This window comes from Notolabrus celidotus, chromosome 3 (genome assembly GCF_009762535.1).
Source record: "Notolabrus celidotus isolate fNotCel1 chromosome 3, fNotCel1.pri, whole genome shotgun sequence".
Taxonomy (NCBI): Eukaryota; Metazoa; Chordata; class Actinopteri; order Labriformes; family Labridae; genus Notolabrus; species Notolabrus celidotus.
Window position 1 is genome coordinate 27,893,521 of NC_048274.1, and position 23,927 is coordinate 27,917,447.

General features: G+C 40.2%; 1 protein-coding gene and 1 long non-coding RNA gene across 4 annotated transcripts in view; one reads left to right on the forward strand and one right to left on the reverse strand.

Moving 5' to 3' along the window:
* igdcc4 (immunoglobulin superfamily, DCC subclass, member 4) overlaps positions 1–18,121 on the reverse strand; it is a 64,377-nt gene extending 46,256 nt beyond the window's left edge. For 2 of the 3 annotated variants that reach the window (XM_034681044.1, XM_034681042.1), the window contains exon 1: positions 17,431–17,889. In XM_034681044.1, coding sequence (XP_034536935.1) covers positions 17,431–17,497 — 67 coding nt within the window. In that variant the 5' untranslated portion in view covers positions 17,498–17,889. Of the gene's footprint in view, positions 1–17,430 lie in introns of all 3 variants that reach the window. The other variant, XM_034681043.1, reaches the window with a different exon arrangement.
* Positions 17,839–23,516, forward strand: LOC117811012. The gene is made up of 3 exons (XR_004630906.1): positions 17,839–17,961; positions 21,035–21,313; positions 22,414–23,516. It is a non-coding gene; the product is annotated as an uncharacterized LOC117811012 (long non-coding RNA).
* Positions 23,517–23,927: the final 411 nt, after the last annotated feature.

Here is a 23,927-nt window from a genome sequence, read left to right on the forward strand (position 1 = left end):
GACCCGGAGGCCACAGCTCAGGTTTCTACAGCCTCTAAAGTGGAGCTATACAATACCTCAGGCCTTTCAGGAACCACAGATAAGCAGAGAGGCTTGGCTTAAAGAGTCTAAAGAACTGGGGCTTCATGGGATGAAGTGAATCTTCTTTTTATCTGATGCTTATACCTGAGTAAAACACATGCTGCTGTTGGTTGTTTTTTAATGGAACTTTCACTTGATTGCAGTTGCTACAATGCTAACATGAATTTGACCTGAAAACTGTTAATTTTACCGGATTCATGTGTCTGTTGAGTTTATGGATCATATGTATGTTCAACATTATTTGCTTGTCCTGAAATACATCATGCTAGCTGCTCTTAGAGGCTGTATTAAGTCAGTGGTACCTTTAGCTATATGCTAGCATTTGAACGTGATAGCACCTTTACGGTGTTGAGGATGTGACCTATAGTGTTTATGTTGTAGTTTAGCTTGTTAGCATGCTAACATTAGCGAAACTATCACCAAACAGAGCAGTACAGAACTGCACAAAGTGATCTTCAGCCCGAGTTTTGTTCAGTTTGTTGCTGTGTGTGTATATCAGAGATATACTTTTGTTTAGTCGACTAAATTATTATCCATCTTCACCCTCAGAAGTCAGCACCAGCCTTACTTATCATTTAAATTTAGGTGAATATCTTGAACATTGTTGGCCTGAAAGGCCAGTCATATGATGTGTATAAACTAAGGATGTAAACAATCGAGTATCCATTAATTGATTGTTAAGAAATTACTCGAAACACACAATTTTGTCTATTGTCCATCACGTGGATCAAACAACATGTGGTCTAATATTCAGCTATCAGGGAGGTGTTTAAGTTTAAAGCATGTTTCGATGTGAATCAGCTGGTGTCAGGTGTTACGCACAGCAGAGAAGCTCAGCTGGCAGCTGCTGCTGTGCGCCAGGTGTCCACGTGCACTTTTTTTTTGACATGGACCTGAAGGTTGACAACTTTAAGCAGGACACTTCCCCACCTTTAGATAAGCCAACAGACTGGTGGTGGGTATTGCTAGTATGCTATGTTTGCAGACCAGCAACGTCAGAGCCGTCTGGGCTTATCTGCTACTGGACTGATTATGACCCGGTTTCTCTCCCGGCTGACACCTGACCGTGTACACATGCTCTTTTTTCTCAATAGGAACAAGTAGGCAGAAAACTGGACACTGAGTCTGAAGTACTTTTCGGTTCAGTTCTCTTGTTGCAGTAAAATCATAGTTAGTAGTATGAGCCTTCACTTTATATGACTTTATGTCCGCAGAGAATATTTTTATGAGCTTGATCGTTGATATTCAGTGTTAAATATGTACCCGTATTCAATACCATCAGTTATTTGCATTTTGCTGCAGTGGGAAATATAATTTAGGGGAAAAACAACATATTTGGCTTTTTTTTTTACATGAGAAAACTTTTTCTTTAAAATTGATTAATCAATAATTGATTGTTAACATTTCCAAAGATCGATCACAGAGAATACTTAAAATTGACATTCCTAGTATAAACAACCACCCACCATGAGCTATGGCTCAGTAGTTACTGCTATAATACTGTAGTGCTCTACTACCCCAATTTTAATTAGCACAGATGACATATAGCATCTTATAGAACAGTGTGATTTAGCAGTATTTAGACCTCCTGCAAGGAAGACCGAAGGCTAGTTATAGCTCTGCTAAAGTTAGCCATACTTGAAAAACCCACCTTATAATGTTTACCCGCAGACTCTGTGTTCCAGTGTTTATCCATGTTAAATACATTAAGCCTAATTTTGACGATTTCCTGAGTGCTTTCTTACATTTAGACTTGTTGTTTAGATGACTAGGAAATTAGCTGTTATGGAACTACTCTAGTGTGTGTCTGTAGTTTTTTGTGTCTTGATACTTGCAGTGAAAGATATCCTTCTGAGACAAAAATAAATCATCCACCCATCATTCACCCAAGACAGATGAGTTGTCAATAATTTTGCAGATATTTAAGTAAATCAGAAGATTAAATAATAATGGATAATATGGATAATAACAGATGATAAGACAAACTAACTGATTACAACTGTCTTGGGGGTATCATGAATGTGTGTCCTTAGAGCGATCCCCCTGAATCCTGCGGATTGTTGTCAAGACATGAGGAAAAGAGGAATCACAAAGCAAGCTACCTTACTCTCTTCTTCAAGTTGTTGAGGAGTTTGGCAATCCACTCAGTATAACTAGATATTACTGTATTTCTATATCAGTATGGAAGACAGGCCAAAAGACTGACAAGGCCACCTCTGCTAGCACGGCTAACAACAGGCCCAAGTACTTACGTCTTACATAAACGAGAAAGCTAAGAGGGGTTACAGAGTTAAGAAAGGTTGAGAATGTAAGGTAGGAAATGGAAAGAGACAAAATGAGACAAAGAAAGAGAGCCAGAATTACCGAATGAAATAGAGGACTGAACAGTGCAGATAAGAGAAGAACAGCCTTGAGACTTGACTAAAAGAGAGCAGCGAAATGTGATTACAGGCGCTTTTGTGAAGAGGGACCACTAAAGCACTCAAAAAGCAGTGATAACCAGATTGCCTTGTACCTCCTGCTAAATTGACACAGCAGTGGAAGATAATTGCTGCAAGTCCTGAATGATATTAGCAATGTATTTTATCGCACATGTAGGTACTACTTGTCTCAGAAAAACAGGGTTGTAAGACATCAGTATGCACTGAAACCTAAATACAGGCAGGGACAGATGGTCTGATTGATAGCAGTGGACGGTTTACAGCAGGAAAACTCCTCTTTGTGTGTGTGTGTGTGTGTGTGTGTGTGTGTGTGTGTGTGTGTGTGTGTGTGTGTGTGTGTGTGTGTGTGTGTGTGTTTGTGTGTGTGTGTGTGTGTGTGTGTGTGTGTGTGTTAGGTCAGGATACCACAAACTGAACCTCACATCATGCTACACGGTGCTCATCTTTAGCTTCAGAGTGGCTCTGTTTACTAATTCAATTACATGCACCGATACCAACACGGTATAAAATAGCAGAGGCACTTACATATGCTTGTGGCCAAAAACAACCAAGTGAGTGAAAAAATCAATATTTTGAAGCCACAGTTGTGATAACCAGAACAGAGAGGCAGCAGACCCTGTAGAGAGATGGAGGCTCTCAGGTTTCTGTATAAAGGTGGAAATGCCTGTGTAATCATAAGGAACAGAAAGTCTAGCTGACAGATGCACCTTGCTGTCTAGATATTTGGGGCTTTATCTGGCAGGCTTAATTTCTGGCTTGCTGTGTTAAATTCACTGTATGCTACACTTACTTTCAGTATGTCAAAGAGAAATTACAGGGGTGCCCGTTTGGCTCAGCGGTTAAATTGTGCACCCCATGTACAGAGGCTATAGCCTTCGAAGCAGGCAACTAGGATATGATTCCAGCCTTCAGGCCTTTGCCATGTCATACCCCTCTCTCTTTCTGTATTTCCTAACTGTATTGTCCTACCCCTCTCAATAACTAGGCAGAAAAAAATAATAATAGGAAAACATATAAATCAATATAATATTTAAAATAAAGATCCTTTGTCTAAAGGAGATTTAGTAATTTAGCATTTTATTTTTTCAGAGAAAATTAAACAATATGAAGTACAGTAAACTGGCAGGGAGAGAAACAAATTGCCTGTATGTTATTACATTTTTCTGATTTCCTGCAAACATTTTGCAGTTCATTTTAATTTGGATTTGTGAAATGTACATTTATGTAAATTGCATATTTTGTTGGAAATATACAGAACTGTTTTTGTAAAAATGATAGAAATTGTATGTATGTTGTTTTGTTCTGCACAATTTTCATTTAAAAAAAATCTAAATAAATCTAGTTTAACAAAGTACAGTAGACTTAATGTAATTAAAAGGTGATGTCTTATAAAAAATACAGTCAAATATTCCAGTTCTCATAAAGATGATGACTGTTTTGTATTTTTGTATTGTTTTATAGTTTTTCCGAATTTTACAGCAGACATTTTATAGCACTGCTGCTGCTGGGAAAATCAAAATGTAATTTTACGCGTATTTACTTTACAGATGTCACACAGGCATTGGGTTCTTACTGTAAAAGTTTAAAACACCAGAAGTCTGAAACATGCAACACTTGTGACTCACTTCATTAATTTGGAATTTATCTCATAGAAAATTAAAACTCTGTTTACTAGCAAAGCATTTCTAGAAACAGAGGGCTCAACATTTCTCTGTAAACAGAGCGAGGCTGTGAGTCACTCAACAATGTGAACAGCTGCTGTGTCAGGTGTTAACCGATCCAGCTGTGTTTCCTCCCATGACCGTACAGCAGGGTTCTTCTCACAGCCCGTCATCCTAACCACAGAAACACACTCACTCTCACTCACTGTCAGAAAGCTGATACAATGAATGAAAGATTTTAGTCAGACCTTGGGCATCAGTCCACCTAAGTTAACAGAAAAGTTTGCTTTTATTAACTTAAAGTGTTTCATTGATGTAAACTGCTTGAAGAGTTTTCTGTGTCTGATCCAGACCCTGGCCTCCCGACTGAGTCGCATATTGTTTTCGACTTTACTCTGCCTTAAAAGAAACCTAGTAACCCCCAAGATGCACTTTACATTTTAATGTTTGAAAGAAATTCTCTCCTGACCAGTCAATCTTATGAAATACTTTTCTAGATGTATTTAAAAGTAATGACTGCTCATTATGGTTTTCAAAAGCTCAGCTTGGTACTGTCAAATTGTTCTTTGATTGACCAACAGCAAAAATAGGTTCCTGGATAAAACCCAGCAGAAAAACACACTTGGAAAATAAATTGGGCTTCTGGGCAAACACACTATTTCCTGAATATTACAACAGCTTTTGAATAGTTTGTGTTAATAAACTCCCTAACTGCTCAACCACAGTACCTACACTTGAATGATGAGACCTTTACAGGACTTTAGTGTATTCTGAATCTGCATTTACAGCTGCTGTCCCAACACTCAATACAAAAGTTTCCATATTTGCATGGACTAATGAACTGCAAACTTAGAGGTAGAAATCATGAATTGACTGTCTTCATCCATGAAATCAAATGGCATTAAAGTGCATGGTGAAGTAAAGAGAGAGGGGTTGCGGTGGGACAAACATGGTTCTGTTTCCCACTGGACGTGTGTGTGTACCAGAGTGAGAAAGAAAGGGAGGGGAGATGAGAACAAGGAATAGAGAATGAGAGAGGGAGAGAGAGGGGGGCGTACCAGTGCAGTCCCTCATGCCTCCTGCTCTATGTACAGTGCTCATTCATCCCAGTCTGGGTTCCTCCAATCACAGAGCAGCAGTCCTGCATGCAGGGCCTCCCAGCAGCATGGGGCCTCCACATGGCCATGTCAAGTGCCAGGCCCTCTTGCATGAGTCAACAAGGCAAGCATTAAAACTAACATGGGAGTAACAATGGGAGATCAAAATCAGAGTCTGTTGATTCACTAAGTAGAAGATTGAATGTAGTGGAATCTGTGTGGCGACAGAGGCAAAATTTAAAGCCTCTTACAGTCTAAAAATAACCTCTACCTCTGTTTGAAGTAAGGCATATGTACATTATAATGCTGGTGTGCAAAGATCAGGGTTGAGCATTACATATAAGGTCAGTATGATGAATGAGACTGCTATGTGACACTAGCTGTACCTGCAGAGAAAGGACACACTGCACTGAGCCGGCCTCACATATTACGCACACACCAGGGTTCTTAACAATGACATTTCCCATTAGTGACGTGAGAGAGACATCCTGTGATCTTTGAGTAATACACTGCATTTGAATGGGAACAAAATGTGTATGCACTCAGCTTGAATGCACAAGTGATTATTTAGAGAATTCATAAATGTGTGTTGTACATGTTACAGGAGTATTGCAAAAATGAAGCACAGGCTACAGCTTCACAACTTCTATGCATGTATCCTTTCTGGATTTTTCCACTCTGTAGCATGCACTCGTTAGTTTACTACTACTCTAAAGCTCACCCTACAACTGGGAAGTGATGTTCTAATATCTTTAGATGTGTACCAGCACCTCACCACTAACAGAACCCGCTTCAGTGTAACTCATTCTCTCTCATGTGACAGAGCAGACAAGAAAGAATGGATGGAATGTGAATGCAGGTTAGTTGATCAAGTGAGCGTATCCTGATCGCAGATTACCTCATTCACACACATCCAAAGATAAAGTAAACTAAAAGAAAAATATCAAAATAAAGAAGTAGCACCAGGTTTACATGGCTGATTGATGTGGTTATTATGAAAAGCTGGTTGACTGCCTCCATGTGATGCTCAGCGCTCTTCAAACACAAAATATTACCACAGCTTCACTCATCAGTCTTGAGATTTTTACATGAAGTGACTGATCAAGGCTTCCCCATTGTAAAATGAGCTGAAGTGACAAACAAAGCAAGTGCTGGGATAGAAATGAGGTTATGTTTAGGCCTTGGATTGAGGAAAGTGCAGAATGTGAACTTGGGTTTGCTCATAATAAACTATAAAGCACTATCAGAGCAGGTCTCAACTGTTTTTGAGCATCAGTTAAAATCACCTTGTGCAAAGTTTTGAATTACGCTCTGTGACAAAGCTCAGGGTGAAAAGCACAATCTATCTGAGCTGCATTATTTGAAAAGTAATATCTATTAGTGCTCCTGGGATCAAAGGATTAACAGATAGCAGCTTCACTTAATAGCAACTGGAAAAAGTTCATCACTATGTGCAATTGAGGTGCATCGCAGAGCAAAAGCTGCTAAAGGAGAATATTATCAATGGTCCCAAGGCATTTGCAGCACTTTGAATATTCTGTCAGTCTTATATTTTGGCATTAACTGGAAAGTACTCATTTTATTGCTAGTTAAACTCCTGTGAAGGGTTTTTAGCTGGTTATGAAACCGGCTGAAATCAATTCTGATGCCTCCATAAGATATGCAAGAGCAGATGAGACCCACAGTGATAGGACTGAATATTTCTAGATTACAATTTTAATTCCTGTAACTTCTAGCACAGGGTCAGTGTCAGGTCACACAGAAACAGTCTTTTTTTCCCATTCTCCACAGCAGTACTTTGCAGGGGAGTGTGTCCCAGAGATGACCCTGTACCTGTACTTTGGTGTGTTTTACTTGAAAAGTTTGTGCAGAAAATGCCATAATATTGGAATAACAGCTGAACGTCATACAGACAGAATATATGTATATGAATAGGCTTTAAACCTCTAGATTTCCTGGCGACATTGGCCGAGCGGTTTAAGCCCAAAATACAGAGGCTATAGTCCTCATAGCAGTGGTCATGGGTTTTGACCTTGACCATTTGCTGCATGTCTTCCTCCGCTCTCTTTAGCTGTCCTTTCAAATAAAAATGCCCCAAAAATATAAAAAAATCAACAAATCTAGAAGCATATATTTATTGGCTCACTATTTACCGTAAAAGTTTCTGTTGAAACCATAGACTGTATAAAATATGGACGTAAAATCCTTGATGTCACCCATTTGTTTCTGAAGAGCTGTTTTGAGACCAATCGGCGGCGGCAGCCATATTGCTCCTGTGGAGCCAGTGTGACGTAAAGAGGCGGAGTTTGAGCCTCCTCGCCAACAGCTACAGCGTTCCTGCAGGCAGCTGTGCCTCTCATTGAAAGACTCGTAATCTCAATATCTTCGAAATTGCCGCGTTAGAAAAAATTCACCCCCCTCACAGTGAGAGTAGATCAAGAAATGAGCTATCCAGACTACGCTCATCTTTTGTACCAGGCTGTTAACATGTTTATTTCTGCTGCAAAGATCGTCTTTTTTCCCATTCATCTGTATGTGACTTCCGGTACTTCCAGGGCCAGCCTCAAGCGGATCCTCGATGAACTGCAGCTTTTAACACTTCCGCATTGGACTCATATTTTTAGACCGGAGGTTGCCGCTTGGTTGAAAGTTGTGAATGGAGACAAACCTTGTTTTCTTCCATCAGACCATGGCATGACATACTGTATAACATGCATCCAAAATTGAACACTTATTGGCCAGCACATATCTTTAAGAGGGTGAGCTATTTGTGACTGAAAAATAACTCACAAAATAAATTCAACACAATACTTTGAACATCCCAAGAGAGCAAATCATTTGAATTCAAAGCAAACAAATCTATCTGAAGACTTCCCCTCCTTTCATGCAAACACTTCTGAGCTTATTCGCCTCCCTCCCTGGCAGCATGAATAGTCGCACACAGGGCACCATAAAAAATCAACATATTCACTGCACAAATATACCCAGCTGAAACCCAGCCCAGGGCATCTTTAAATAATATGCATCCTAATTTAGCATGGACTCTCTGGGGAGGGGATCAAGATGCACTCACAAATCGCAGCTGACACACCCACGCTTACACACAAGCAGACAGGCAGGCGGGCAGGCAGGCACATGGGGTGATTGTACCTCAGCAAACACACACACACATGCAGATGCTTAATTTACAGCTAATGTGTAATGAGGCATTCTCCACAGGCCCAACTGTCTGACAAGATCTGGGTTGAAGTCTCAAGAGATCTGAGTTTGTTTGTTTACAGAGTAACTGAAGACTATGATAAGTTTGGGTCCCAAGTTGAAGCAAAACAAGCCAAGTCATTATATACCTATAGAGCTAAAATTAATATTTAACATCATTTATGCATCAACTCAATTACAAGAGCAATCACATGAGGTCGTTAATGTGTTTTGTGCTCAAATAAGAGAGGATCTCTTAATCTGCTACACAACATGAAAGAACAAAAGGTGACAGTTCAATTACTCGTCATGTTAGAACCACAAGGAGGACTTACACAGTTATCATCAGAGCAGTCACACACTGATATCAGACACGAGAGCACTCACAGTAAAGGCCAATGCACAATTTTCCGCAGACAGCATACATCGCTTGACAAATTCAGTGTTTAATATTCTGTAGCTGTCCCTATATGGGAGGCTGAGCAGCTGGGCCTCAGGTGTAGACACAACAAACCAGAGCTGAACACACGCTCTGAACATTACAGACGACAGGAGAGCTCAGGAGGAGCTGTGGATGAGGACTCTAACTGGACCTAAGGTGGAGGCAAAGAGGCTAAGGAGCAATGAGAGCTGGGTATTCAGTTTGTTGGGGAGTTTTTATCGTTTCTATTTGTCCTTTATCTTTTTTTAAATGTCATTCAGAGTCATAAACAACTCCCTTTGTGTGCAACTTGGTAAAAACCTGACTCTACACTCCCAGCTCTAGAGCCACATTGATACCAATTATGCAACTGTAGATGAAGGGTAGCATCCAAAAATACCACCAAGATCACAGGGGTACCAATGCCTCGTGGACTGGTGCATCAAAGTCTGATCATTAGACAAAAGCTGTCAGCTGGAAGAAAGCTAGTGCCAGGGAGCAAAAACTAACTTTAAAGGGAATTTACAGCTGCTTTCAGCAGCTTTGTTCTTTCACTTTTAGCACCAATGTACAGTTACCCTTGCCACTTGTTCTTTACATGCCAAGTATGCCATTTATTGTATGAAAGACAGGAGGGGAAATAAGTCAAGCTGTGCAAAAGATGTGTGAATTTTTCTGGATAATTAGAGGACTACCTTAATGACCTAAATATAAGACATGTTTTCTTTTCCTTGAGATACATCTGAACAAACGGGATCATATTTTGTTCAGGGTTTAGTAATTAAATGCCAAGACAGGAGATGGCGCCTCTTATATGTACAAAGTGAGAAGTAAGAACTGTCAAACAGCCAAGAAATATGCTGCCACAGAGTGTGATGTCAGAAGATGATGAGCATATAAAGACTTTCTTAAAATGAGTGAGTACATTACAGAAAAAAACAGATTGAAGGGATGCCCATCACCAGACCTGTCATCCATCTGATGGACTGCAGCTGATTTCAAATTTGATAGTGTTTAACTAAACAAACTATAAGTGCATCATTATACACGTGATCATATTGTATTTAACCCATTAAGACCTAAAACGCCTGCTAAAAACGCCTTTAAAAACCTAAGCATGAATTGTACACAACCTCTGAAAACCTGAAGATTTTCTGGAAAAAAATCTGAGTTGTCAAATTTCACTAAAACCTTTATATCTCAGCCTCTGGAGCAGATAGAAACATGAAATGAAAACCATTTGATAGTTTAGAAATTGGGCTTTAATTGCAACAGCATTACTTTGCTCTTATGTGCATTAAAATTTTTCAAAAAATCATCAAACAACAAAAATATTAAAAATATAAATTAAAATGGTTACAAAATATTTTTTCCTGCAAGTGCATTTCATTGGTCACATCTTTGAAAAAAAACTCTCAAAACATGCACGTCATCCCCGTCATGTGTATTTCAGCGAATCACAGTGCATTTCATTAGTCACATGTCTTGAAAATGATGACACCGTCTGAAATGACTTACACGTTGCATCCGGTCTAAATGGGTTAAGTGTGACAATTTAACTTTGAAAGAACGTGACATGATTCATTTGAAAGAGGTGTTAAAGCATCAGCTGACCTTGTTATATTTGATTAAAATTGTTTTCTTTATACAAATAAGACTGGGTCTTCAAAGAATATTTTCCTAAAACTTAGTCTTGACAGAGAGAAGTTCATCTTATAATCAGAGTTATCATATATTCTGGTCATTACAGTAAAATGAAAAAATAGATTAGAGTGTTGGACTTGAAATGGGAAATGAAATGGAATGAAAAAAACCTAGATGCCCAATCTGCTTTTACAGCTGAACATTTACTCACCATGGCAATTTGCTCAAAATCAAAGTAAAGATTTGTTGCTGACCACAGCTTTTGTGGAACTTATATCGCAGTTCTGTGTTGTCACAAGCCAACAAACCTCCAGTCTCAGTCTTGAGTCCCCACCCAATTCTGTGTCTGAGTCCCCAAAGAGGAGTCCAAGTCAAGTCCCCATCAAGTCAAGCACCCTGGCAGGAGCTGTTACTGAGCAGGACAGCAGGTTAATGCACATGCAGGTAAAACCATGTCAGCCCCTTGCTTGAAACTCTAAACCATTAGAGCTCTTTACAAAAAACAACCAGCACAAGAAAACAGTCTTTATCAATAAAGAGGTTGGAGTTGTCCTCTCCATCTACCCCGGTTTAAATTCAGTCAATACTCAAGTCCAAGTCCAATTCATAAGTGCTGGTGTACTACAAAACAGGTTCAATTTTAATCTGGTACAATGTTAGAGCTTGTTATCTCACAGGTTAAATTTTTAAGGTTGTCCAATTGTGAATGTTTTAGAAGGTTGTCCAATAATCAAAGATTTATTTTCAGAAGCACTATGCTGACATTGTTCTGATGTTTTTAAACTTCTACCTTGGGGGCAACAAATTGGAAGAAAACAGGAAAGCATGGGATTTGTGGGAAAAGCGAAACTTCAAATTTCATGACATTAAATGTTTCATTTACAGCACAACCCGAAGTCTGTTACCCAGCACTTTCACTAGATTCCAGATATCTTCTTCTCACATTGTGCTAAGCACAAAATGTAACCTCTTGTGCAACTATACATTTCCATGACATTTAAGCTAGCAAGTGGACTTTGCCCAAGAGGACCCTGGTGCAGTTTGTGGAATAAATGGTTGACTTAAAAAAACTCGACAACGTTTCACTCCCACCACCACCACGCACAACATTGCACAGGGTCACTGCAGCAGCAGAATTCCCACAGGCAGATTCTCCTCTGGTGTTTAAAAGAAATATTAACTTAGTATGAATCAAGCTGCTGATATGACCCTGTCTGACCTAAGAATATTGGAATATAGGAATGATGAATAATAATGAACACAGGAATAACTATGTTTCTTTTTTTGGATCGAGCTTGAACTCTGAGACAACATGATGGGTTGTAGAGGTAGTCACTGATGTCACAATAAACGTTGTAATTATGATCCTTCATTGAGTTTAAACATGAAAGAAGTGAGGTGCTCTCAAAGAAAGATCAAACTGAGACTTGAAAAGTATACTGATGCTTATGTGCTGACTCAAAGGGTTCATAGTCAAGAGCAAATAAGCAAAGGCTGACAACGCGGATAACTCCGTATACTGAATGAAGGTCAGGACAGAATTTCTCGAATCCAACTGAGGAGCGTTTTTTATTTAAATCCTGTTTCTTTGAATTTGTTCTATAATTTACTTCTACTGTAAGATGAACAAAATGTCTATAGTACAACACCAGCTGCTCACTGCTTCCTTTTATCTGTGTCTGTATAAATATACACTAAAAGTTAATTCAGTAGAAGAAGCTTATTACCCTGATGACATTAGGACTGATGAAATATAATTATACTAAGCTGTGATTGCAATTTCAAATATTTTACAATACCCAGTAACACAAAGCAGGATCTTTGTATGTTTTCTGCTGAATACTACGGCCCTGAAGCAAAAACCATGTTTATAAGTAAAAGTTTTAGCCAATGTGAAGATCAGACCAAACTAAATTATATTAAACACAACTTCCTCAAAAAATAGAGCGTCCTCTTCAGCAACATAGTTAGTGTAAAACTGAAATGTAGAGGTTCAGTGTGTAGAAATTAGGGATGGGAATTTACCGTAATCCTTGTAATCGACTACTCGAATTATCTAATGAACAATTACTCGAGTACCTGCAGTTATTATTTTTTTAACCATTAACAAAAATAAATAAATAAAAGTCCGTCGGACACAGACCTACCGGACCAGAGTTGTAGTAAGTTCTGCTGCCTTTTGTTCATACATCTTTTCCACTCTCGTAGTTGTTGTTCTCTGTGATGGTAGCTTGTACTCCGACTCGACTAACGCGATCAGCTCTATGAAGCCTTCTCCTTCCACAAAACTTAATGTGAGCATATCTCCAGTTACCATTTTGGTTATTATCAGGCTAATCTTCTCCGCTCTGGTTTCATCACAACGACGTGTGTTAACAGGGCGAGCAAAAGACGTGATGCGAGACTGCCTGTTATCCATCTCCGCTGTTTTCTCCTTGTTTTTTAAGCGTATGTGGTTAAGCATCAAACTAGTATTTCTATGGTATGCAAGTTTAACGCCACATATCTTGCACTGCTCATTAACTTCATAGTTTTTTTCGAAGCACTTCCAGACATCACTTTTTTTAACTGACATGTCGCAGGTGTTGCAGATGGTTCTGTGTTTGTTGTGCTTTTCTTTTGGTGGATTAATATGTTTCTAGAGAGTTGCCGTAGCCGCCGTAAAACAGTTGTTTTTGCTGAAATCTGGCTCGGTGTGTTCTAAAGCTGAAGTCGTGGCCGGAGAAGTCAAATGTTTATATCCCGTTAATTATTTTCCTACCTAGTATATTCAGTTAAAACAAAAAGCACATGGTCACACATGTAACGCTGTATGAGTTCAAGTTATGTTGCCAGGTGCCCAAGTAACAAAATGCTATTCGAATAATGGGATCAACAGCGAGTACTCGAGTACTCGAGTAATCGTACCCATCCCTAGTAGAAATGGGAATATTTAGCCATAACTGGTGGTCAGATTGTAGACTGAAACACTCCCATGCTCACCCTTCCTGTCTGTCACGCAACGGTTGTCTTTGAGCAAAAGAAGCTCCTGTGACGCATGATGAGGATGACTTAACCACTAGGCACAGTCATCGACCCAACAACCATTCTTTTCTTCTTTGTCTTCCAATGGTTGCATTTCACAAGGCCACCCACTAAATACAAAAACACGTATGTTACTAGTTTGTCCGTTCTGTGCTACTGTAGATACATGGTGAAGCAAGAAGCCGGCCTCCATTGAAGGGGACCCGTTGCTGTGTAGATACAGAAAGCTCAATCGATTTTATATCCAGGTGAATACAAATTAATCTGAACACACTTGTTAGTATTATATTCAATTTTTACCAAGTCTGTTCTGCTAAATGCTGCTAAATACTACAAACTGTGCCTTAATCCTGATGCATCCATCCCTCTTTTATTCTACCTCTTGCTGCACACACAAAGACAGACTCTGCAATTATTACTGATCTGAAAATAGTTATTCACCAGTTTAGCAACAAAAAGGATATTCGCATATTCGCAACGACTCTGCCTCTTTTGCCATCCTTAGACTCAAACTTTATTGCAGTATTGATAAGCTCCAACATCAATGAATTTTAGGTTTTGAAAAACAGGGGACTGGATTTCTAAGTGAACCAGGTTTTAATCCCATCCCATCATTAATGAATGAAGAGATTTCAATCAAATGATTTCATACCAAATAGGACAAATTTGGTGCTCTTGGGGTGGATGATCGTATGTGACACACTCAAGCAGTGAAGCACCAAAGCTCCCTCATGAAACTGTTGCTGTGTTTACAGTTTTCATGTGCATATTAAAAGACCAGGGGCTCCACAACAATCACATTCATTTGCTCATAAAGTCTTGCAGGAGAGCAAATGTTTATTTCCATTATGTCCTTTAATAACCGTGCAGACTGTGAACACACAGACACTCAGGCACTTTGGTTGCTTGTGATGTGTGAAGTGGAGCTGACATATTTTCATTTGATCTTTAGAATGGACAAAACAAGCTCTTTGTTTGTGGATGTAGCCATGGCCCTTGCCCTCAAATTCGCCCCAACCAGCGCCCGCCAATTCATCCCTGTCCCAGCATCACCCCCAACCCCCACCCACCAGCCTAAGTTCCCACAACTAGGAAAACACTCACGACATTCACGCTCCACTTTCTAAACCCCACAAAACGCACACACAGGGAAACATCCACACACTGAGTCACCCTCAATCACTGTGTTATTAACGGTCTCTGGGGCCATGTAGTAATAACACATGATATATACTAATCTGTTCTTCTGATCATAAAGCATAGCGGTTCTGTTGGTGTTTTAAAGAGCTTGTGAATACAAATGTGGTCTCTGCTCTGCACACTTTATCTCTTATATTTAAATAGATTTTTGTCTTTGATTTACTGAATGTTCTCTTACTCATTTTATAAATGTGATATTTTATCAATTCAAAAGCTTTTTAGACAGCCACCAAATGTCAAAACTGTTTGCTACCAACTTCCGATGATAAATCTCACACTGGAAAGAAATCAATTTCCTTCTCACTCTTATCGCATACAACCTCCATCACAATGGCCATTTACCTGTGAGAGATTTCATCATGGGATGTGATCGCCCCTAGTGTGGCACTCTCTCTCTCCTGTCAGGAGGATCTCAAGGGGAGTAATTCCTTATTCTGTCTTTGCTGGAGTCCACCGGGCACGGTAATCTAACTCTATATAAATTGTATCCTCTGACCTTCTCCCACTATATCAGATTGAAGTCGAGGAGGCATACCCCTAGTGCCTTCTTTCTAAGGCCCTTCTATGCATAATTGAACAGTGAATAATGGAACTTGTATGATAAAATTATAGTATATCTCAAAGGAAAGGTTGCAGTCTACCTGGGTGTGCAGAAGTACTTTAGAGTTTCTGATATATTCATTTCCCACACTTTTCTCTGCAAACCAATCCTAGTGCACGATATTGCTTTATTTCTCAGCATGTATAGGTGGCAATCACTGCAGAGTGTGTCATACCAGAGCTGAAGTGGCAATACAACTATGTGAAAACAATTTCCAGATAGAAGAGAAGGATAAAATACTGATGAGTGAGAAAAATAGCCATAGTCTGTCTTCTCCTTGATAGAAATGTGTGTTCAACTTGGTTTAGCAGGCAGAGAGGCAACACTCACAAGCAGTTTAGCATGACAACACTGAGATCTGTGAAGACATTTTCAAACGACACATGCTGGAGAAAGCATTATTGTGAGTTTGTTTTTTCCTAAGTTAATTTTTAGGTACGTGTGCCTCCATTAATTACGACACCTGTAAAAAGACAGGAGATGTGGGATGCAGCAAAGGGATGAGAGTGAGACCAGAAGTCGAACTAGCGAGTGTTGTGACAGGACCACAGCCTCTGCACGTGGGGGTGCATCCCAAACACAGAGCAAAACCGGCACCCCAAATATGAGGTCTACTGAAAATGACATCCAAGTGTTTCAAACAACAAATGCAAGTCTCTTTTTGAAGGTGCAGTTTATATAAAACAACAACCTTTTTTATAACTCTTGTAACAACTAAATGATGATCCAAATAATTAACTTTCACTAAAGGTTGTAATTCAAACTGTGATGCACTTTAGACTTCGATTAGTTTAAAACATCTCAGGAGTCATTTTAATGCCAGTCCTAACATTAATAAAGCCACCCTTTGGAAATCTCAGTCACTCTGTCAAACACACATGTACACACTGTCCCAACTATCTGTATCAAATGAAATACTGAGAAACACCAACCTACCAACAATGTACAATCAAACTTTAGGGCAGTTGCGAACATTTTCAAAAATGTCCATCTTTCAGTTGGAACTTGAGAGTTTCTCTGCTTTATGTCCGTGTAAAGGCTTTTTAGATAACTGTAGTTTACGACATCTTTAATTCAGTTCCCTCCTCACATTTAGCTGAGGACAGTTTGAAATGTTCTCAGATGTCTTTCCTTTTGATAAAATATGTATGTATCTATAAAAAAAAAAAAGTTGTGAGAGCAGAAATGTTTGGCATGCTGTCATTGTTTTCCTGGCACTGAAGACCATTTAACTGTATTACCTTTAGTATTCTGCACAGGTCTTTGTAATGTTAATCCTGTGGCCACTCTCTCACCCACTCGTCGCCACCAGTGTGGGCAGGCAGACTTTCCTCTCCAACCAGCAGGATTACACTCTGAGGAGCCACCACTGTGTCTGGGGAAATCAAACTGCTTGTGTGCATCTCTCACAATCAGCTTTCTCACGCACTCTTCTTTAACTTTTTGAAAAACCAAACATAGACAGAGTATTCTTTTGATCACTCTCTCTGCTAAAATCCTCCCGTTTAACTTTATGAGAAAGTGAGTGGAAGCAGCGTCCCGTGCAGCACAGACATTATTAAACAAGGAGGAAGAAAAGTTGTGATTATTTTATTGGCAAAGCAGTCGACAGATTAATTACACAGCTCCGTCTTCAACACCAGGGCCAAGCCCACATGTCTGCATAATGAGCCCCTTCTCCTGTTCGATCCCAATCGCCTCTGCTCACTTCAAAGCCCTGTGGCTGCTCTGTGGCACCGCTCAGGGAGCTGCTCCTTGGGCAGTAAGCCACAAGTTCACTACGAGAAAAGCCTTCCAGTCCGTCCCAAGAGAGGCACCCATGAAGTAACAATACACCCCTACCTCATACGCACCGGAGGGGCCACATGAGGTGAACACTGAATCCGGTGCGGACACTGCACGAACCATGCAAGGTGCACAATCCCTCAGTAGCTTTCCCTTGTCTTTTATCACAGCACACTTATGTTATGAGTAACTGCACTTTAGTGTAACACGAGTAACCCGTTTCCTCACACATGCACACAACTAAAATACATGTGGATGATTAAAGTGAGCGCGTTACCTTGCTTGGATGGACCACAAACCAGCAAAAGAAGACAGAACAGCCAAATTGTACTCTCCACCGCCATGTACAGCCTTTGATTTCCACCAGTGGGGTAGCAGCGTTCGTCTATACAACCAGCTATACCGTTATAGCGACATGCATACGTTGGAATCCGCTATTGTCTCCGCCGGTGCGTAAAGGAGTCTCCGTGAATGTTTTAGGTCTCTATGGTGAAAAAGTCACATTTGATTTCCCAAACGAGAAGGTTGCATTAGTCGGGGGAGAGCCGTCGTGTCTCTCGGCGCTTCAACGCCATGTTGCGAACGAATGTTAAGTGTGTGTTGGCTGCTGGTCTACACCACACCACACAGACACACACACATGCTAGTGGACGCACACACGCGCGCGCACGTTCACCAGACATTGGCTGGCTGGCTGCTCGTCGCTGGAGTCCTGAAAAGCTGTCGGTGATTCTAACACACCCCTTCTTCCTCCTTTTTGTCCAACTCCACGCTTCCTAAAGACAGTTGGAGGATTCATTCAAAGCGGGTACGCCGGTGAAACACTTGCAGTATCAAAATTGTCAAAAAATATTTAACCCCAGGCGCCCCTCTCTCTCTCCCTCTCCCTCTCTCCCTCCTTGTCTGTCTGGAATGATGAATTCGTTAGGGTAATGCTTCATTCTCTGCTAGATTAAAGCGAAGTATGCAGAATGGTCACGCTGAGCGGTTATCTGTAATGACTGCAAATGTGTTGCCCCGAATGAACCCAATGTTGCAGACAGTAGTTAGATATGAGCACACAGAGAACTGGAGACACATTTTAGTGCAGACGTTATAATTGTGTTCTGATCATGCAAAACCATCACTCATTCATTCATAAAATGTTATAAGGACATCCCGGCGTGTTGTTAATTTTTCTCTGTATGTGCAAGAGAGCATGCACCTTTGTTTATGCACATGCACGGATATGAATGTAAGGCTGAAGAATGCCCGTGTGTAATAAAGCAGGTCTGGCTGGGGGAAAAAATGGAGAGTAGGAGAGGCACATGTGCTCCCTGTGCAAGAGCAAGGAGGAGGAGGAGGAGGAGGTGGTGGTAGGGACGAGGGGGTGGGGGGGGGTGTTGGTGGTGTGCATCCCAATCAATCAGCCGGCTCGCCTCCTGCACTGAGTGCTGAGGGACCCACTGACTTTTGCACATAGCCGGAGCCAGCTGGAGCCCAGCCTTCCTCGCGCAGACAAAGACTCGCCTCGTGCAGCACTCTCAGCATCACTGATACCAGCAGCATCCCAGCATTCACTAGCAAACCCAGAGAGAGCGGTAGAGACAAACACACAAAGGCTTTAACAAGTCAGATACAGATATACAGCAATCTACATGCATATCAAAGCGGTGACCTGTTACACTGTAAAAACAGGGTTGGTCTTTGAAGTTCCACAATGGGATACACACCATTTGATGTGACATCCACTTAGACAAAAAAAAAGCCTTTGGATGAAAAGAAAATACCACCCATTATTGAGGCATCTTGGACCATTATATGGAAGAAACATTTGTGCTTTTGAATACAGCCTTCTTTGTTTGTAGATTTAACAATGTGTCGGAGCATTCCATATATAATATTCCATATAATGCATTGAAGAAAGAACATAATCAAACAATGATTGAGTTTCACTTGGGATATAATATTTTTAGCTAAGCTCGGTTTCTTATCTCTGTGCATTCATTTAATCCTGATCCATGATGGATTTGAGCTGATGAAATGAAATGGGATGGATGCATTTCCCAGGTGTCTGATTAAAGCGAATGTCTGGGCCATCAGCAAATGTGATTGCATCGGAAAACTAATAGCATTGCTGTGTCCTCTGTGATTGTGGTCAAGCTGTAATTTCCATGATACTCCCGTTTCCCCCTCCCGCTCCAGTGGAATAATGAACACAAACTACCAGCTGCTCGCAAATTGCTCTACAAAAGCGTCATGATCTGAACACACAAGCCATCTGAATGAATTAGCTACAGATAAATTTTGTCACAAAATGTTGACTCTTCACTTTTTACAGGAGTTCTGGCTGTGTGCCACTGTTCATCATACCATGTACATGCGCTGCTTTACTGTGTAGTCATTGTACAAAGTGCTTTTACAGTGAGGCCCTATAGTTGTCAATCCACCATTACATTTTTATTTATAAAGTACCAAAGCATAAACTGTAAAATTAGGGAGCCGTCTTTTTCTAATATTAAAAGATACAGATACAGGACTTGTGTCCTGAAAGAACCACATGAGCTACCCAGCAGAGGGCATGACCCGCTCTTTGCTATGTTCTTAATTACAGGTAACCCAGTTCCCTTTAACCAAAACCCAACTGAACATGCTGCAGCAACAGTTGAAACTCGGTCTGCAATGGTTACCCTCAAAAACCATGGCTGGCTGCTCAGTCTGGTTTGTATGTATTTTAATGTTTGTGGCTCTGTGACTGAATATCATCCTCTCATCACCATATTTCAAAGCAGCTTTGTGTAGAATTATTACAATGTGTTTGTAAAATAACCAGATTTCATTACAACAGAATTCTATTCATAATGAAGGCAGATTGCAGAGGATATTATTTACACGTTTGATGCTCTTCCCGCTGAGACCAGTTGGGACACTGAACTTGTCTGACTTGAGTCAAGAGTAAGAGGTTTTAATACTTTATCTTGGCTGTGAGAGGAGTGTCAGAGTTACTGTTTTTCTATGATAATACTTTTTTTTCTCCAACAAACAATATTGTAGTAAGTCAATGAGGAGTTTATCAACTCTTCTGCAGTCCAGGAAATGTCAATCTTTGTAACTACTGTGTGCACAGTGAGAGAAAAGCACTTACTCTAACTGCATGGGATGAGTTTCAACTCACTTGTTTAAAGTGCATGCTGTTTAAATATATTATCAAATCAACTATTTAAAACGCTGCTATGCTTATCGCAACAATACTTTGAATGATGTAGAGATAAATCTGGAGGGATGTTCATGGTAAGTGTTTCATGTCTTTGACCATCGCAAAGTCACGCTGATCAGTCATCAGCTTGTGTCCTGGAGGCTTGATTGCTACTTTCCTATGGTTCTTATTTTTTGAGCCTTAGCACCCAATGGGCCAACTTTTATCCCAGTTTTTTTAAAGAACACTTGACTACAATGTGTAAAACAATGAATCATCAAGTCAATCTTGCAAAATGTTGCTCTGTTTGACTAATTGAAGTCATTTTACATTTTGTTCCTGTAAACCAGCCTGAATCCATCCCTTTGCTGGGATCTGAATAATCCTAACATTTTGGATCAAAATGATCCCAAAGTTATACTTTTTTTTCTCATCAACAATAATATTTCAAGGTTTGATCCCATCTGAAAGTTTTAATCTGATCAGATTACTTTTGCAGAACTGGGCCTAGGTGATTGTGGGTTCCAGAAGGTATTAGGGAACAAGATTGATCTGAAAGGAATTACTGAGATGTGCCGATGGAACTGACTTAAAATCCAACAACAGAAGTCCTTAGTGTGTGGCAGCATATTGATTCTAGCTCTGACCATGTCATGTTAATTTACTTTCTGTTATGGTCTTCCTCACTAGTTTTTGTTTCTTTCAGTTCTGTCTTCCCACAGATCCAAGTGGCTGTTTCTGTGGGATGCTGCTCCATGCCCTCTGACGTGAATTTGTCTATCAAGGACCTCAAATGTTGAGGCAGCAGCCTGTAACCTCTCATGGCCTTAAGATTCAGTGTCAGATGACGTGTTGGTGCAGACATGCTTTCACTGCTTTCACCAACTCTGCAAACCAATGAAGGTCAGGGGAGTCAGATGGAAGATGTACTCCTCATGCTGCTGCTAAACACTTCTCCAAAGATCTTAACTGATGTTGTGTGACGGTGAGTTTGGAAGTAAAAGCTTCTACTTTTCTATTCTTGACCAGAATGGTTTTGAAACTCACTCTGGTCCACTCAATCAGCCTCTCCTGCCTGAGCAGCTTCCGCCTACAGTCTCATGCCAACTCTCTGGTGACAGATCATCTGCAAAGGCCATGATGGGAGGTTGGTGCTTAGTGGATTTCATCTTGGGCCTCTGCACTCTGGCTCAGAGCAGATTTTACGAGCATGCTCATGGCCAAGGAAAACAAATTTACTGAGAGGATGCCCCCTGTGATTATCCCCACTTCACTCTTGGCCTGCATGATGTTATTGCTAATAATGTAGTTATTATTCATTACGGCTATCCTAAAAGAACACTTACGGCATGATATTTGTTGCATATGTTATTGTTGATGCTATAATAAATAATAAATGATTCCTTAATAATGAAAGCACAATTATATAGTCTGTAATTACTATAAAATAAAAAGATGTTCATCTCTCCTAGGAATAGTCTAATGTAAATGTATATCAATGATTTCATTATGAGACTCATTAATCACTCAGGGTGCAAGGATTGCAGTATTCATATGACAAAATGATGCATGGAGAATTAAGAGGAAGCAGTTTGTGTTTAATAGATTATAAAAGGATCATTATTACATGTTTTAATTGTCCTTTTTTTGTCCAATATAAATTGTTTGGATAGCATTATGTCTTCTAGTTTAGGAGATGGAAAAAACATATCAGTGATTAAAAAAACATATCTGTTGTCATCATCACTGCAGAGATTGGTCCTTCAGCTTGAGATTCAATACTGAAACATTAAGAAATCACTGTGACTGTCAGTCACTAATCAATATGTTATAATACCTTGGGCTTCTTACTGAGGTAGAACTTGTGAGACAATCTTTTAAATTCATGATAATTTAAAGGAAAAAGAAAGCAGTTTCTTACATACTGGGCTGTTATTTCTTTATTGTAGTTGCCATGTAGTTTCAAACGTAGATTTTCACTCATCCCAGTAAGAACAGCAGTTGTTATGTGGTTTGAAATTCAAAAAGAAAAGTAATTTGTCATCCTGCTTCTTTCTCTTTCGTGTTTTTGTCTCTTGTCTACAGGTGTCACAGTCTTGAGTCTGTGTGGTTTGTGTGTTTGAATGCAGAGTACAGTAGCATCCGTGGTGGCTGTCTCTCATCTCTCTCAAGGTCAGAGACACAGAGCTTCATCTGACAGCAGAGCGTCTCCTGAATAGAAAAAGAAATGCCACAGCCTGGCTGACAGACAGATAGAGCAGCGCCCCCAGCTGGACTTAATGAGAAGTGACCAGACACATGCATGCATCATTCATGTCAGCGCTACAAAGGCAGTAGCACTGATCAGAATGCAGAAAAATCCCAAAGCACAAAGACAGATGTTTTCTACACACCAGAATTGACTATATATTGCTTTTGTTTGTTGTATTCATTTAGCCTTTTTCACATACATTGAGAATCAACTAAACCTTTATGTTGAGCTAAAGAAAAAAATCATATATCTGTGCCCTGTTTCCGGAGGGGTTCAGTCACCAACTGTGAACTGTTTAGTGAACAAACACTGTACGCTACGGTCCATGGTTCATGTTTGGATATGTAAATGAGGTTGGTGTATGATTGCCTCGCCACAATGTTATTCCACCTCCTTCCGCTGGAGGGTCGCCCTCCAAATGCTTGGTCTGGAGGAAAGCGTCTCCATAGAAACCACAACAACGGTGGCACATGAGCTCAGGGTTTGACTGGGCAAATGGAGGACAATGACACAAGGGGTGCACTGGCACTGGGCCACGATGGAGAGCATCAAGCAGGGATATTGAGTGTTGAACAACAGACACTTACTTTTACCTCATTTAGAGCTCATTTAGACACCCAGAGATGAAGATAAATAAATGTGCTCATGTATTCAGAAACAAGTGGACTGATGTGAGCGTCAGTGCAAGAGTTTGTGCATGCGTTATGGTGTAGTACTTTGTATTTAACCAACATAATATGACTGTGTAATGAGTTTTAAGCAACTGAATAAGAGCTGATCGGGACACAAATCAGGATAATGATCTTAGAATATGAATGAATAATCCATTGTTACTTAATCCAAAGATTCAGTGTAGTTAGCTGTGAGTCCTTTATGCTTTAATTGGTTTTATTTTAAGCAAAAAAAGATTTGTTATTTTAATCCCAAGTAGACTTTCCCTTAGAAAAACATACTGTGTATCTGTGATGTTTAATGAATGTTGATGCAAAAATGTTAGGCTCATCTCTCATAGTTCATTTCCTCTCCCCTTCTCTCTGCCTTTTTTTTTGGTTTTCCCAACAACACATTCTCAGTATCTCACTATCTTACCCGATGCTTAATATCCTGCCTTCTATCTGTTTCCCATCCAGGGCGATGACAAAGCATTCGGCAAAGACGACCCAGAAAAGACTCATTGTGTTGCATCAGAGCTGGCTTGATAAAGCTCATGGGGTTAAATCTGACTTTCTTATTCTAGTCTTTGCAGAGTGCAACACTGTCAGTGAGCTGGAGTAGGAGGGAGAAGGTGGGCTGTGTTAATGCAGAGGAGCACCATTAAGCCTTGAAAGGAGCAGCCCTTGTCCTAATT